Source organism: Cyanistes caeruleus, chromosome 2 (genome assembly GCF_971803275.1).
Source record: "Cyanistes caeruleus chromosome 2, bCyaCae1.hap1.1, whole genome shotgun sequence".
Taxonomy (NCBI): domain Eukaryota; kingdom Metazoa; phylum Chordata; class Aves; order Passeriformes; family Paridae; genus Cyanistes; species Cyanistes caeruleus.
The window spans coordinates 70,496,085-70,511,822 of record NC_141702.1 but is presented as its reverse complement, the minus strand read 5'-3'; the positions used below and the strand labels follow the sequence as shown (position 1 = coordinate 70,511,822).

The window sequence follows — 15,738 nt, the reverse complement described above, 5'->3', positions numbered from 1 at the left end:
ATGCTACCCAATGTAAAACAAGAAAGATTTTAAGTTAAATAACATGAACAAAAAGCATTTATAGAATAACATTTGTATTTTAAATGCACTTGGATAATTCTCACTAGGTTCAACTACCCTCTTTAACTCAATTTGTGTCTTGGTCCCATCATCCTTACTTACATAAGCCGTTTTTTTCCCATAAAGGTGGAAAAGAACAGGACTGCCCATAGAGATAACAGAAGCAAAATCAGGACTTCCAATGAGTCCTGGAAAGAAAGAAGAAGAAAAAAAAAAAAGGTAATATGAAAATTATGCACCACCACACCAACCAACCAACCAACCTACCTACCTACCTACCCTACCTAATTACCTACCTACCTATAAAGGTGCTGCCCTTCAGTTCAAGTTGGGAACTCAGAAAAAGAACACAGAAAGAAAGGGTTTTGCTATTCATTCAGCAGAATTCTAGATCTATGTTTTCATTTGTTGGTAAAGAGACTTATGACTGAGGGGAAAAAGAGTATCTTAATGAGCCTTAAATGTTTCCCCTCACATCCTTGTTTTCTTCCTCTCATGATCTCCCTAATTAAGAAAGGTACTTTTGTCACATGATCTCCCATTAACTCAACAAGTCAGATCAGTCAGTTCTCCTTTCGACACCAAAATGCTGAGGTGATCTTTAGATGTTTCTTTCCAAAATTTAATTCCCAACAATTAGACTTAATTTAAGGTTAACACTGATTTCCTCCCTTATGGAATAGCAAAAATAATAAATGGAGAGAAGTTTCCTAGCACAAAAGAAGGTATTATCAAATTAAATTAAAAAGAAGGAGCCTTCCACCACCCCTGGGAACAGGACATTGCTGGTTCATGAACACATTACAGTGGCAAGGCTGAATACAAACCTGAGGGCTTGCAGAATGATGGCCAACCTCTGACACAAGGTCATGAGGCAGAGATCCACCCTTTATTACATTTTAAATGTGAAATGCATTGCATTGCTAAATCTACTCACTTGGTGTTGATCCACTTGCTTCACTCATGAAAGATTTTTACTTGAAAAACATCTAAGCTACAAATGGACTCCAAATATCAGTCAGGCAGACAAATCACATATTATGAACAGTAAATAACAAGCTTTTCTTCTGGGAAGAAAACAAATCATCAGTTCCTGGCAAGGAGGAAAATCACTGTTTCCAGCAACCAAGACTTCAGAACAACAATCTAAACTGATGAATCAGAATTTGTAATGACACAAACAGAATTATACACAGCCCTCTACAAGGGTTTATAGGAGAAATTAAACTTAACTACATTACCAGTAACATGACAAATGCAGCTACGCTAAAAAAACACATGATAAAGAAATGGTAACTAAAGAAAATTATAACCAAGAAGATGGTTTTATCATTTAAAAAAATGAATTTCATCCATCTGATTGCTCAAATTACATTTTTCCCAGTAATATTGAGCTGAATTGGCTATTCAGAATGTCAATACTATTAACTGCTAATGCTGAAATAGGGTTTTGTTTTTTCACATCAAGCAATACATGATTGAAAACCATGCCAGAGCTTGTATAGATTTTAGCACAGGAGAGACTGTTTGTTTACTCTCTGTGACTTTCCTCTTTGTGGCAGAGTAAAAACATAGGTGGCACTAGGAGGAATTTATTCAGCAAGCAAATTTCTTTCCCAAGTCCTTTTCTTGGTAGAAAGAGAAGAAATAGAAAAGTAACTACCAGAGGCTTAATTTTCTTGGGAAAATGTTATAATAAGTGCAGGGGTACAGGATGTCCTTTTTAACACCACGGGTGAGGAAGAGGATGGAACAAGAGAAATGTACAAGCATTATTTTGATAGTGACACAAATATAAGTACACAGAGTATCAGATTAGTAGAATGGTGTCCAGTTTCTAGAGCAGACAAAGACATAAAAATATTTACTGGCTGAAATCCAAAGCTAGAAAAATCTTACCAGAAAGAGAAATGCAAATTTTAAATGAAGGTAATATACTACTGGGCTATTTTATTGAAATGTTTTGGTAGATTCCTCAGCATCCCCCTTGGACCCTCAAATGACCACAATGCATTAGACTTCACACAGAATAAATGGGTACTATTTCCTGGCATCTGATATAACACAGATATGAGTACATATCCATAATGGTCTCTGCTGACCCTGAATGATCAAAAGATTTAATCCAAACTGAATAACTATTTATGGCAGTTTTTTATGTAGCTTTCTGACAGCTTCATTTATGCTGATTAGTATTTTACTGGACAATAAAATCTAATTTGAAGTAATTTCAAGGTATCACTAGTGTGAATAAGGCTAGAAAAATAGGAAACTTCCTATTTTAGGGCAATTAATTTTTGTAGTTTTGCTGTCTCTCCATTTTTTCAGACTTAATAACTTTTGACAGTAATAACTAATTTAAAAAACAAATGGGATACTAAGTGTCTGAGAAATTAAATTCTTGAAGATGATGGACCAGGCATATAACTTACTTTTCCTCACTGTCTGCAAGAATTAATCTATTGACACATCCATGTCTGGAGACTTACTCCAGGAATTTGGTGTTTGATCCTGGCAAGAAACCAGTCATATTTCACAGATCTCCTAGATTTTATTAGAACTTATGGAAATAGATAATCTGAATGATAAAGTCTGTTTGGGTTTCCACCAGGCCTTTGAAAGGCCACTCACCTAAGGCCTTTGAAGAGCCAAACTGCCATGGAATAATCTTACGATGGAAAAATAATTGCATAAAATACAAGAAAGAAAATGTAGGGGCAAATGGACATTTTTCATGATGATGAGGTTCATCACCATATGTCCATCTGCACCCACACTAAGGGCTGTTTTAAGCAAAGTCACAAAGATTGCAACTGATGCTAAATTATTCAGAATAGAAGAAAAGCTGAATAGAAAATTACAGATTCACAGAATTGTTAAGGTTGGAACATACATTTAAGGTCAAGTCCAGCCATCAACCTAGCACCACCACCATGTTCACCATTAAAACATGTCCTCCAATGCCATAACCATGTTTTTTGAATGTGATCACTCCACCACTTCCCTTGGCAGTCTGTTCCAATGCTTGACAAATCTTTTTGTGAAGAAATTTTTCCTAATAGCCAATGTAAACTTCCCTTAGTGCAGCTTGAGGCAATTTCCTCCTGTTCTATCACTTGTTGCGTGGGAGAAGACACCAACCCCCACCTGGCCATCCAGCCAAATCTTCCACCCACCAAAGAGTACACCCATCCACACACACCATGGGAAGCCACTTTCTCCATGAGAATGCTGTGGAAGACAGGATCAAAGGCTTTACTGAAGCCTAGGTAGACAACATCCACAGCTTCTCCCCCATCCAACAAGTGGGTCACCTGCTCACAGGAGTAGATCAGGTTGGCCAAGTAGGACCTGCCTTTCACAAACCCATGCTGGCTGGACCTGATCCTCTGGCTGTCCTGTTCATATTGCATGAAATGGATCTGGATGAATCTATACTGTGTGTATATATGTGTGTGTGTGTGTATAAATATATAAATATTGCTGGTTTTAGGCAGGACACGGTTAATTTTTGCAGCAGCCAAGAGGGATATGGCTGAGGGGTCATGGCCAGGACTCTGATGTTATTCTATACCACCTTACCTCATTGCTGGCCACAGGAAAGGAACTCTCCTGTTCTTCTGGGGAGAAGGGGTTCCTTCCTGTTGAAAAAATGTGGTGGGGGAAGCTCTCCCATATTGTTCATTGTCCTGGGGTCTGTGGTGAGCATTTCTGCATGTGAAGCATTCTCTCTTTCTGCATTCTTTTGTTACTGCTGCTGTTACTGTTAAATTTCTTATCTCACTGCGGTTTCCAGTAAAGTGTTCTTATCTCAGTGCATGACCTTTGTCTTTTGTGCCCCCAATCCTCACCTCCATCCTGCTGCAGTGAGAAGGTGAGGGGGACATGAGGGAGTGAGAGAGAGCAGCAGGGTGGTTCAGAGAGTCTCAGTGGGAGCAGTGAATTGGGGAGTGCCATTCCTAAGCCAGGACAATATACATACAGGTGTGCACATTTTCTGTTAAAGGGCTTTCACACTGATCAGCCAGGGAGGGGAACAGGGTGAATCCACAGCTATTGTTTATGCTGTGCTTTCTGTTGTGTTGATCTGCATGGACAATCACTTGTGTATGTACTGGGTACCCTGTGTGTGGCTGTGTGTCTGCTGGGAATACGTGCTCAGTCTCACTTCTGGCTGAATGAGGAAATGTGGAGCTAGAGCAAACTTTCCTCTCACAAGCTACCAGACTCAGCAACCACTAACAGCCTACATGATCATTCCAAATTTGGCCTCTTCCACGGAGGTGCCAAAGACGTGACCATGAAGGCCTTCCTTCCTGAAACATCCTTACACTTGTCCATCAGTGTACTGCAGGGCTCACCACCGCATCCTTTAGGTATAAAAGCTGTTACCCAAAAAAGGAGCATCTCTGAGGAGCAGAAATCTGAAAATTATATTCTTCTAAATACATATATATCTACAGCTTGTCAAATTGGCTTAGCTTTTCCTTGTATTCTCTCAGCCCCAGTGGGAGATTATTTACTTCACTTTCTCATGATTTTTTGAATTCACTTCTTCCTATGGTGTCTCTGAACTGTCTTGTAGGAACTACTGCCTAATGCACTTTTTAGTAAAGCAGTTTGTACTCTGTCAACTGTCACTCAAAGTAGTATAGAAATTCACTTATGTTCCTGCCTATTGAAATCAACAACCATGAGAATGACATTTGCTTAACAAAACTGTTACACCTTAAAAAACAGCAATGAAAAATTTAGCAATACAATTAAATTTACTTTTGCAATGTTCTTCCTCAATTACAGAGTATTCCATTGACATCTGACAGAATTCAGTTGAAATTTGAAATTTTCAGGTCAGTAACCCTGTCAAAATAACATTATCACAGTAAACCTGGTTTTATCATCCCATAACAAACCAAATTGCATTTTTTTCAAAGTGAATGCAACTCGCTATTTCTAGTAAAAGTGTAAGAATACCATACAAAGTGTCATGCAGTTTCAGGGAGACTTATCTTTTTCAAGAAGTAGGAGGTGGGAGACTAGAAGAGCAAACCAGCAAGATGTTTCATTGAGAATGGAAACAATGAAACCTGATTTCCTACGGATTTGTGCTATGGATTGAGCTTTACACAACTTCTCTCCTGCCTAACAAGGATCCCGTTTCATGCTGCATAATTCATTAAAAGGGCCTTCTTCTTACATTCAGACATGTATGTTTTAAAAAATGTACAGCAACTTACTGGATTTTTTTACATTTTCCCCTCTGTCTGCAATTGCCCAGAAGGCTCAACATGCTGTACTGGGAAAGACAGAGGACTACATTCTGTGAATGTTGGTTGCTCTCTGTTGCTTACAATAGTAAATTCAATTTCACAAACACTCCCCAACTACCATACATTTATTTATAACATTTGATATATTTATTTCTATTATTTATTTCTATTTTCAGGAAATCATTTCAGGAATTTCTTCTGTTCTGGGGGACACAGCCATTGATGGAAAGAACATAAAGGATTTCTACTGTATGACCCACACATAAAAAGCTCTATAGGTAAATCTCGGATAGAAAGAGGACCACAGTTTTCATCTAGAGGAAGCTCTGCATGTAACTAATGGCTTATCTCTCTGGGAAGTTGAAGATTAAAGATGGTCAGGCTGTGGATGCTCAATGCTTTCTCTCAGACACCTGCTGATGCCATGATTGCTCCACAGGCCAAAGGAAAGTCAACTCTGAAATACCATCACTAATATGATTAGATGGCCAGTGGTATACAGCCAGACCCTCTATCTGTGAGCAGAAGAATTCTCTGCAGGGGAGAACAAGGAACTCTCTAACACAAAGTGTTATTTTTCTTAAAAGCATACTTCCCTAACTTGATGCAAGCAAAATGCTTTACCAACTTGAGCTACTGTGAATCAAGAAGACAAGTTCTATTGGAGAGAAAGAAAAGGGTTCCAACTTAACCATTCTCTCTTCTGTGAGGAGAAAAAGTCCAAAACCTAACACCAGATAAACCAAGGGCTGAAACTGTAACAAGGTACTGTGCCTACCTTGAGGCAGAGTGCTGAAATGTAAACTCCTGCCTACTGAAGCAGGTCAGAGATGGTAGATTACACTCTCATTCCTTCCAGCTTCTACTCTAGGGAATACCATAAATATCATAAATGGCCTCTTTTCCTAGTCACTGGTCTGGAAATGTGCAGTTAATTAATTTTACCCCATTCAACATAAAGATCTAGGACTCTATCCAATTTTTTTTTTTTGGTCAACATTCAGCAATAAATGCAGGCTTCCCCAGGCTTAGCTAACAGTTCATAGCAATGATTGGCAGATCCTTCCAAGGTCTCCACAGATCACCCAGAATCACAGCCTGACCCTGGAACTGCACAGGGGGTCTTTTTGTAAATACTTCTTTCATGGCCTTGCCCAATCACACAATTTAATTCAGCATGAATTGAATTTTACTCACCCTCGAGTATAGGTACTTGGTTAGGAAAATATTTTGAACTGGGATCTTTTTAGGAATAAGTTACTACTAATCAAGTTACTGGAAGAGGAAAAGCTGGGTTCTTCTCATCCTGGAAGGAATAAAACCCACTTACGTATTTTTTTTTAGAGTTATCTACACTTCTAGGGTATGTGTCCTTTCTACTTATTTCAGCTAACCATCTCCAAGCAAGAATGCAAAAATCCCAGGAATCAGGAAAGCACACAGGCTGACTCCAAACACTGCTGGTTCCAGCACACAGCTACAGAGAAAGCAACTTGTGCCCTGCAACTCGTGCTTCTTGAACAATCTACATCTTCTATGCAGCCACTGATTACAGAATAAATACATCAAAAGGAACAAACTTAAATAGTAAATCTTGGATAAAATCTGCATAAAAATTCCAGTTAATGTAGCAAACATAAAGTCCTCTTAACAGCAAAACTACAAAACCACAACTGGCATAACTACTTCATGGCTTTCATGCTTTGAAATGACTTCAACCTAGGCAGAGCATTCAGAAAGAGAAAACATTTTATAGTAGAAATTACAACGGAAACCAAAGTGAAATTCTGACTAATTTAAGCCCTGGTGCTGCAACTACTTTGCTTACACATCTCTTTGCAAGAGAAAGGTCTTAACTGCATAGTGAAATAACTCTGAGAGTCCTGTAACCTGAAAATGGGATGAAAGAGTTCTTAGAATACCAGAAAACAAGGGTTCTGTCAAACAGTAGTGGTAGCCTTAAAATTCTCCACACGCACCTCTGAAAAAGAAAGGGTTGATTTGTAAAACCTAGTAAAACTCCACATGGAACAAAACAACATTGTCTGGGTCTCTTTATGTGGCCTGCCTGGGAGACCAGCCAACAGACTGGTTTAGTTTAAAATTATACACAAAGCCTACCTGTAAAATCAATCATGGTAAGCTCTGCACAGGAAGTTCAGGGCAAGGGTGAAGTGGCCAGTTGTCAAGTGTTGTTCTTGTGTTAATAGTCCATTCAAATATGCAGTTCTTATCTGCAGTTCTCTCTTTATATTAAGGATGCCTGACAAACACCCACAAGAAGCTGTAAGTAAACATCACAATTCCACTGATCCTAAAAAGCCACCAGAACAAAGTACTGGACTGTAAACTATGAAAAAGCAGTTTTCATTTCAGATGACAAGGGAAACTGTCTTTGTTACTTCTTGACCCTCCAACCTTCCAAGAGTCATGCCAGAGCTGTCAAGTTTTTTTTTAATTAAGTATTTAAACATAAAACACGTTCCACGTGTAGTCATTCCTCCTAAGATATAAAAGAATACAATGAAGAGTGACCATGTGTGATGTAAACATCAAAAATATTTTACTCAATTTATGGAAATACCCACCTACTGTGAAGTGCACTCTTGAAGTACCTGCTGATGTGCACATTTCATCTGGCTGACAAGGATACTCATTATCTTTATGAAAATGACAAATAACCTTTAACTCCTTGAGAAATTACTGAAAATGAAAGCCTGACAAAGATGGGCTGAAGTGATCCGTTCTAGTGAGGCAAACAGAAATTGGAATGTATCCCTTCCATAGCCCAGTATTTTTGGGTAACCATTTAGGTGCTTATGGCCAGGCAGGAATCAGTATTTCTTGGTGTCCAGGCATCACTTTACCCTGACAGAAGCCTGTGTATCACAGTCCTCAACACAAAAATCCTTTTCCCTGCTCCCTTACTGCTCCCCATCAGGAAAGTCTAAACAAATAAGGAGGCCACATGCATATGGCATTTTGGGATGCAGATGTCTATCAGCATATTTGTTAAATCTGCCAAACCTTTCTCAATTTGCTTAGGTTTTTAACAATTCCCTGGTTGTATATCAACCCCCCTAGTTGCATTTGCTTTCTGCATCGAGGTATCAGACAAACCATTCATCTTTTAATTTGCTTGTTTGCTACACCCTGGAATACATTGCTTACTTGAAACAGGTAAAAAGCTCCAGGGAGAGTTTATTATTATATCTCTGCATTTGTAGACCCCATCTGGAGAACTGTGTACAGTTCTGGTGTCCTCACCATAAGAAGAACATAGAACTGTTGGAGAAAGTCCAGAAGAGGCCTCCAAGTTAGTAAAGTGACTGGAGCACCTTCCCTGTCAAGGCAGGCTGAAAAAGTTGTGTCTGCTCAGCTTGGAGAAGTTTGTGTGGAGACCTTCAGCAACCTTCCAGGATCTGAAGGGGGATACAGTGATGCCAGAGAGGGACTTTCATCGGGAACATAGTGATGGGACAAGGAGTAATAGGTATCAACTGAACAAGGGGAAGTTTAGGTTTGATATTAGAAAGAATTGTTTCACTGTGAGGGTGGTGAGTCACTGGAACAGGTTGCCCAGGATGGCTGTGGATGTCCCAGCTCTGGCAGTGTTCAGGGCCAGGCTGGATGAGCCCTTGAGCAACCTGGTCTAGTGGGAGGTGTCCCTGTCGCAGGCTTGGGACTGATCTTTAAGCTCTATTCCCACACTTTAACATTCTATTATTGTATTAACATACTCAGACATATGACAGGTTAAGCTAACTGGATAAAAAAGACGCTGGTCCTCAACTAGGAAACCAATCGCTTTTCATCCCTCTTCCCTAACCTTAAGACGAGTCCACCCTCTGGTAAACACCACGGCAGCAGTCTCCGCCTGGCCCCGCCTCCGAGGCGGCCTCAGGCCGGGCAGGGCCCGCCGCGCCCGAGGCCTCGGGAAGGAGCGGGAGCGGGGCCGGGCCAGGCCGGGGGCGGAGCGGGAGCAGGAGCGGGGCCGGGCCGGAGCAGGAGCGGGGTCGGGGCCGGGCCGGGGGCGGAGTCGAGGCCGGGGGCGGAGCGCGGCTCCGTCATGTCCAAGCACGTGTTTCTCACGGGACCCCCAGGTAATGGGGGCGGGAGGAGGCCGGGGAGGCGGGCAGGGGCGGTGGCGCGGCCGAGGGGATACCCTGAGATACGGCCTGGCCTAGCCCGGCCTGGCCTAGCCTAGCCTAGCCCGGCCCGGCCCGGCCCGGCCCGGCCCGGCCCGTGAGGCGCTTAGAGCCGGAGGAAGGCAGCTGCTGCCGGGCCCCGGGCTCAGAGGAAGCCCCGGGAGCGCGTCCAGCTGCAGCTGGGCCCGGCACTGTCCGAGATTCCGTGGCTGAGATCGCGGAGCTTCTCCCCCTCGTATCGAGGTCAGAGCTGTTGCACTGCTTAGTTTGTTTGTTCCAGGTGAAATGCCACTTTGCCTCTCCATCCAGTCCTCCAAAGCATGAACTTTTCCAGGTGCTTCTGCCCTGGACTTCAGTGTTGGGGGAAAAAAAATACCAAACACTTCTTGGACAACTAATCCTGCTACAATATAAACTGCAGCGATAAATAATTTCTTAGGGCTCATCTTTCCCGTAACTTAATTGTAGTGATTTAGCACTTCCAGCCTCAGTGAAGTGCAGGTGTAGGTAATAACTGGATGGGCAGGCCTTGATTGAAGCAGTGGAGTAATTTGTCATGGTAAGGGAATCTGATTATTGTGGAGGCTGAGTGGGACGTAGTATGAGGGTCAGGCTCTGCGGTTGATAAAGACATTACCCAGTTACTGTGATTGCATAGCTTTCCTTTGTGGTGTGAGAGTAAAGCAGTGGGCCTAATTCTCCCTTTTGTGAACCCCTTGTAGATAACTGTCTTGACTGGAATTAATTTTAAATGCTGCTGTTAAGCTGAGATAGTAATACATTCCACCCACTTCACAGTGGTTTTCCATCCACTTGAATAAAGGCGACCTTTCAGGAGATGCAGAGGTTAGGACTGCTTAGGTCTTGTCTTTCTTCTTTTATCTGAAATTTGATGTACTGTTTCGATGAGCTAAATGTCTAACTTCAAGCTTTCTTAAACTTAGTTTGAATTACTCTAGCTTGTTTGGCAGTTTACTGCATGAATGTAAACAGAGATAGCAAATCCATTTAGCAAAATTAATATAAATTCACTTACAGGCTACAAGGCCTTGAAAAGATGTTAGATACTGAAGGTGCCACATTTGTCACTTTTTTGTTATTCAGCTTCCAGGAAGCCCCCTTCTTCAAATTTGGAAAGTTTGTTTAAGCATTTGACTAAATGCTTTTGAAGCTACAGAATATTTTGTCATTAGTATTGACTATTAGGAAAGCAGTTCCTAAATCTGCTTAAAGTCTGCATTAGAAGCTTGGTGTGTGCATGTTGCAATTATTTCCATGGGCATCTTTAGGCATCTCACATTTGGTCTGTGTCCCTCATCTCCAGGAATTTGAAGTTTTATTCTGCAGGATTATTTTCTATTGTCTGAATCTTTTAGAGCAGTGATTAAAAATGAAGTGATAGCACTAAATTTTGTGAGAAGCAATAGAGGAGATTGCTGAGAGATATACTTGTACAGTGGCACAGGGGGGAAACTGAAAGGATGTCTGGAACATGGCCAGTGTTCACATTGTAAAAGGTGCATCAGACTGTGAGGAAATATCAGGTGGTGAGGGTTTTAAGGACCTGTCTTAGAGTAAGAAAATTAATTATAGAGTCAGAAGATAATTCATGTACAAATGGGCTTGAGGTTTAAAGGAGTATCAGCTATGAGGCCAGAGCAGGTTGCTTAAGGCTTTATCCAGTCATGTCTTGAAGACATTAAAGTATGTGAAGATTGTACAGCCCCTCTGGGCCACCTGATACATGGCTTCACTGGCCTCATAATAAACAGGCTTTTCTCTGTAGCTAGACAAAATGTCTCTTGATTCAGTTATCAGAAGAAACATTTTTCAGTTGTTGGAACTTTATAAGGACTTGGTATCTGAGGGACATTGAGTGTCATTCTGATTTCTAGGACATCAGTGTACGAAGTGTGTCATTTGTGCCAGTTAGGCATCTGGTAATAGCAGTGAACTTTGACCTTTTGATTTAAAAACAGGGTGAATTTAGCTCTGACCTAAAAAGTACTGAGTATCAGTGGTAGAAAGGGAGATTCATCAGTCAGTCTTCAGGCAAGCTTGGATATCAGTTTTGTATCACTTTGCGTTGTGGTAAATTTTGTGGCCTGCTCATGCATCATCTAAGCTAGCAAATTCATTGGTAGCCTGGGATATTTGTACCATTCTGTTGAGAAACTTTATAGTGTCTGTACAGGATGAACTTTAAAAGATGCTTCTGTTCTTTCCTACCATGTAGAAAAAGTAATTTGCAACCTTCAAAAGTAATCAATGTTCCCGCTGAACTGAATCATTATTGCAGCTTTTAAAAAAATGGGCTTTTAGTGCAGAAGAAGATTAATGCTGTGTGCTTTTTTTTCCCTTCTTTATTTTTAGGGGTTGGAAAGACTACTTTGATCCAGAAAGTCACTCAAGCTCTAAAATCCTCAGGTGTTCCCATTGATGGATTTTATACACAGGAAGTTAGAGAAGGTGGCAGGAGAACAGGATTTGATGTTGTCACTCTGTCTGGAAACCGAGGACCTTTATCTAGAGTCAGGTACTAAAGTTTTAATAACTGTAAGCAGCTTATTGTTTTATGTGTCTGTTCCAATCCTTTGGCATACTAAATGCTCCTCCAGAAGGTGATTTCCAGCACACATGGCTTTCATGGTCAAGTTCTTTGTTTGGTTTTTGTGTCCTGGCTGATATCTGTATAGTATATGTAGGCAGTGTCTCTGTTGCACAGTGAAGTATTGAAAATGTGCTGGGCAGGAGTGTTTTGTCTTGCTGGCTATTTTATACCAGATAGAGAAGGCACTGCTGAGCCTTTTACTGTGAGGCCAAGTCCCTTTGGGATGCAGCTAAGTAGCTTATTGTGGGCAGGGAGGAAGATTTGTGTTTCCGCTAGCCGATTTATGGAAACAGAAGTGGAAAATGAAAAGGGAAATTGCATATAGGATTGTTTTAAAGAACATTTGTCTGGTGTGCAAAGCTCACCTGTGAATTTTAAGAAAAAAAGTGTTTCAGAGCCCCAGAGGGGGGGCCTCTGAAGTGCAGAATGCCTCACAGTTGCGCCCGATTCACTAGACTTAGATTTTCATACTTAGTGCAAAACTTTGTTTATGTCCAGCGTGACCTTAGCACTTCATTCACACAGAGCTGATGTTAAAATAATTTTTACTCTTCTAATGGAAGAGCAGCTAGCACACTGTGGTACAGCACATGCAAAGTGAGTATTTTTCCAAGATTAAGGGTTTTGTAGCCCATACTGAGATGATACTGCTATGATGCTGTCTGTAGTGTCACATTACAAAATTCAAAGATCTGAACTGCAGACAAGAGTTTCGATTTCAGTGTAAATATGCCTGCTGACTTTTAAATGCCATTGTCCTTCAATACACTGTTGAAATTTGAGCTTGCATAGTTGTGAAGGATGCATATTTATTATCTGATAACAAGCTATCTGCAGTATGACTTACTGCGTGGTTTAGAATTTCTTTCCCTTTTTAAGGAGTTAAGGGGATTTGATTTATTTGGATAACTTCTTATAAACTCACTTGAAATGCCTGCAATGAATTCTCACTAAACTCATTACTTTGAAGGAATTAATTATCTCTTTTTCAGTCCCAGTTCTGGTTCTTCTGCTTCAAGACGTGAATACCGGGTTGGACAATATGTTGTAGACCTTGTCTCATTTGAGCAGTTGATTCTACCTATGCTGAGAAATGTGAGTATTCTATGAAAGCTGCTGATAAATGTATGCTTCAGTGTTATTTGAAGGCCCTTCTACAGAGCTTAGTTTTTGATAGTAATTAATGGCCTGTTTCTTGGGTATTGCTAGTTCTGATTGACTTCGGGGTCAGGAAGCTGGAGGGGCAAATCTGGCTTGTTCTCTTGTCATTATTATGGTGTTGGAGAGCTTGTAGTCCTGTGAACAGGACCTCCTTGACCTGAAGAGGCAGCAGGTAGAAAACATTTCTTCCTATGTCACCATCTCATACTGGAAATACACAAAGTGGCTTACCACAGAGAACTGGATGGAATCAGTGGGTCTAAGAAAAAGGATTTTGCTGCTGCTCCTCTTTACAGACTTTCTTTCCCCTCTTCCTCTGATTCCTGTCTTCTTACAGTTGAAGTATTTGTTTCTTGAATCCAGTGAGTATTTTTTGATTACCATTGTATAAATACCTGCAGACTGATAATACCAGCCTGATTATTTGGGATTTAGCCTGCTGCACAGGGAGTGCTCTGGCTGTGACAAGACTTCCCACACAATCCTTTTGCTAATATTCTGTCACTGCTTTCTCTCTTCTCCTTCCTCTCTCTCACTCCAACCTTTCCCCTCTCCAAAATTAAACAAGAACAGATTTGATTTTGGCAATAACATACAAAAAACAGTGTGCAGCAGCTGCTGAACTGTACTAGTAAAAAATCCTGTTGTGATTTTTCTACACTGCCAAAGCTCAAGGGGACAAGAAGAAGGGATTTTTTTTGTGAACTTAAAACAAAAAATCCCAAAGAGGTGCAAGGAGCAAAAATGAGATCTTGTTTTTGTGAAAGAACATTGAAGTCTGAGAGTAGGAAAGCAAGGATGTTGGGGCAAGGGAGAAGGAAAATAATACAGGGACAATTTTTATATGTTAAATTTCACTGTAACCGTATTTATGTTAGCAAATAGATAGCTCATTAAAAAAAATACTTAATTAGGCCAATGGTGTACTTGAAATCCTTTTACTACTGAAACCCAGAAGAGATCTTCCTAGAAAAGTGTTAACAGTGTTGAATTTTTTCCATTACTCACATAGCTTTCTGCAAGTACTGGAAGGTGAAGAGAAGAGCTGGGCCCAACAGAGTCACACAGTGCATGTGCCTGTGCTCATAGGAAATGCTGTTTATCTGTTTTGTGGGAATGTGGTCACATATGAAGATGGCCCAAAAGGGAAGAGGAGAGTGAGGAAGATCAGAGAACTGAAACAAGGAGAGGCAAATGAAGGTTGAGGGCAGGAGAGTCATAGGTATGCTCTGGTTTGATGAGAGAGCAGCGCAGAATGTGCACATGCCCATTTAGACTTGAGGACAAATTCAGGTCTTAAGGCTTTGTTCACTCCAGTGAGAATGGGAAAGATCCTGCAGTGGAAGAACTCTGTGGTTCTGCAAACTTTATCAGGCAGGACTGATAGTTTTCTCAGTTTTTTTTCAAAACAAAATGCTCTCTTCCTCAATATGTGACCTAGTGACTAGTATTGGCTTTTTGGCTCACTGATCTATGAAAGGATTTTTAGATAAAACAGCTACTCAGTAGGGACTTAGCTTGAAAGGATTTTAGGATGCATGTTACACAGTTCTTTCACTTTCCCAGAAGCAAATACTTTGCCTTCACAAGGGGAGATGTTTTGCTATTTTTTCTCTTTTCTTCAGTTTCCATGTAATATGGCTTGTATTGGTACATATTCATGGACTTATATTAGTTTTGAATTGAGTTGATTTTCTCCTCATTTCTATAAATAATAGAGTACAGCCTAGTCACTTTTGCCAAAATAGGGTAGGCAGTGCAGTTGAAGAGCTCCTCTGCTTTGCGAGCTGCCTTTTCCTCAGTGGCAATCACCCTTGTTTTCTCCTGGACTTCCCTGCTGCTCCAACCACCTGCAGCACAGCACTGTTTGGCACAGCATTCTCTTCATGAAAAAAACAAACAAATGTGGTTAACTGTGTCTCTCCTACTATCCAGTGGCTAGAGCTATAGAATAAGGTATATCTCAGTTTGTATCTGTTCTAATGTGAGAGAGGCTTGCAGAAGACCTAGTTGTTATCCAGACAGCTTTGAAGACAGCCAGTAGCTCTGAGTGAAATGCTCCATCAGCCCAACTACAAGAGGAGAAACTTCTAAATCTAGATTTAATGGAGGTCTTCCTTTTTTAGATACCTGTTTTGTGTAACTACTGATCACATAATTAAATGTAATCACTAAGTGCATAATTTAGTGGGAAGAGTAGAGTTTTTAAAAATTGCTGACCCTCAGAATGATTGAGAGCTGCTCGTAGGCAAAGTGCAGTTCTTAGTTGTCAAGTAGCTCATATGTGGGACCATTGTGAGAATTTTGCTTCAAAGGAAATCTGATATTATGGATATACTATTGTAGTTGGTATTATACTGTATGTTTTTTTTTCCATCCTTCTGAAAATCTGTCCTAAAAAAGAAATTACAGGTTTTTAAGTCTGTCATTTACCAGCAGTAGCTTTGACTTCCCACTTTCCCCAGTATTACAGTTGAATTTGTTTGTT

The 15,738-nt window shown here is 40.7% G+C and overlaps 2 protein-coding genes and 1 long non-coding RNA gene across 6 annotated transcripts in view; 2 read left to right on the top strand and 1 right to left on the bottom strand.

Moving 5' to 3' along the window:
• Positions 1–7,366, top strand: part of LOC147654900 (uncharacterized) — a 30,538-nt gene extending 23,172 nt beyond the window's left edge. For 2 of the 3 annotated variants that reach the window (XM_086877814.1, XM_086877813.1), the window contains 3 exons: positions 187–279; positions 4,861–4,910; positions 5,507–7,366. In XM_086877814.1, coding sequence (XP_086733940.1) covers positions 187–279; positions 4,861–4,910; positions 5,507–5,567 — 204 coding nt within the window. In that variant the 3' untranslated portion in view covers positions 5,568–7,366. The remainder of the gene's footprint in view (positions 1–186; positions 280–4,860; positions 4,911–5,506) is intronic. The other variant, XR_015283373.1, reaches the window with a different exon arrangement.
• The window catches only part of LOC111926876 (uncharacterized), a 53,730-nt gene extending 44,371 nt beyond the window's left edge, over positions 1–9,359 (bottom strand). Inside the window, exons 1-2 of the long non-coding RNA XR_015283377.1 lie at positions 9,160–9,359; positions 7,452–7,593 (exon numbers count right to left, since the gene is read on the bottom strand). This is a non-coding gene — a long non-coding RNA (uncharacterized LOC111926876). The remainder of the gene's footprint in view (positions 1–7,451; positions 7,594–9,159) is intronic.
• The window catches only part of NTPCR (nucleoside-triphosphatase, cancer-related), a 46,574-nt gene continuing 40,116 nt past the window's right edge, over positions 9,281–15,738 (top strand). Inside the window, exons 1-3 of one of the 2 annotated variants that reach the window (XM_023923857.2) lie at positions 9,281–9,433; positions 11,852–12,014; positions 13,082–13,184. In XM_023923857.2, coding sequence (XP_023779625.2) covers positions 9,400–9,433; positions 11,852–12,014; positions 13,082–13,184 — 300 coding nt within the window. In that variant the 5' untranslated portion in view covers positions 9,281–9,399. The remainder of the gene's footprint in view (positions 9,434–11,851; positions 12,015–13,081; positions 13,185–15,738) is intronic. The other variant, XM_086877812.1, reaches the window with a different exon arrangement.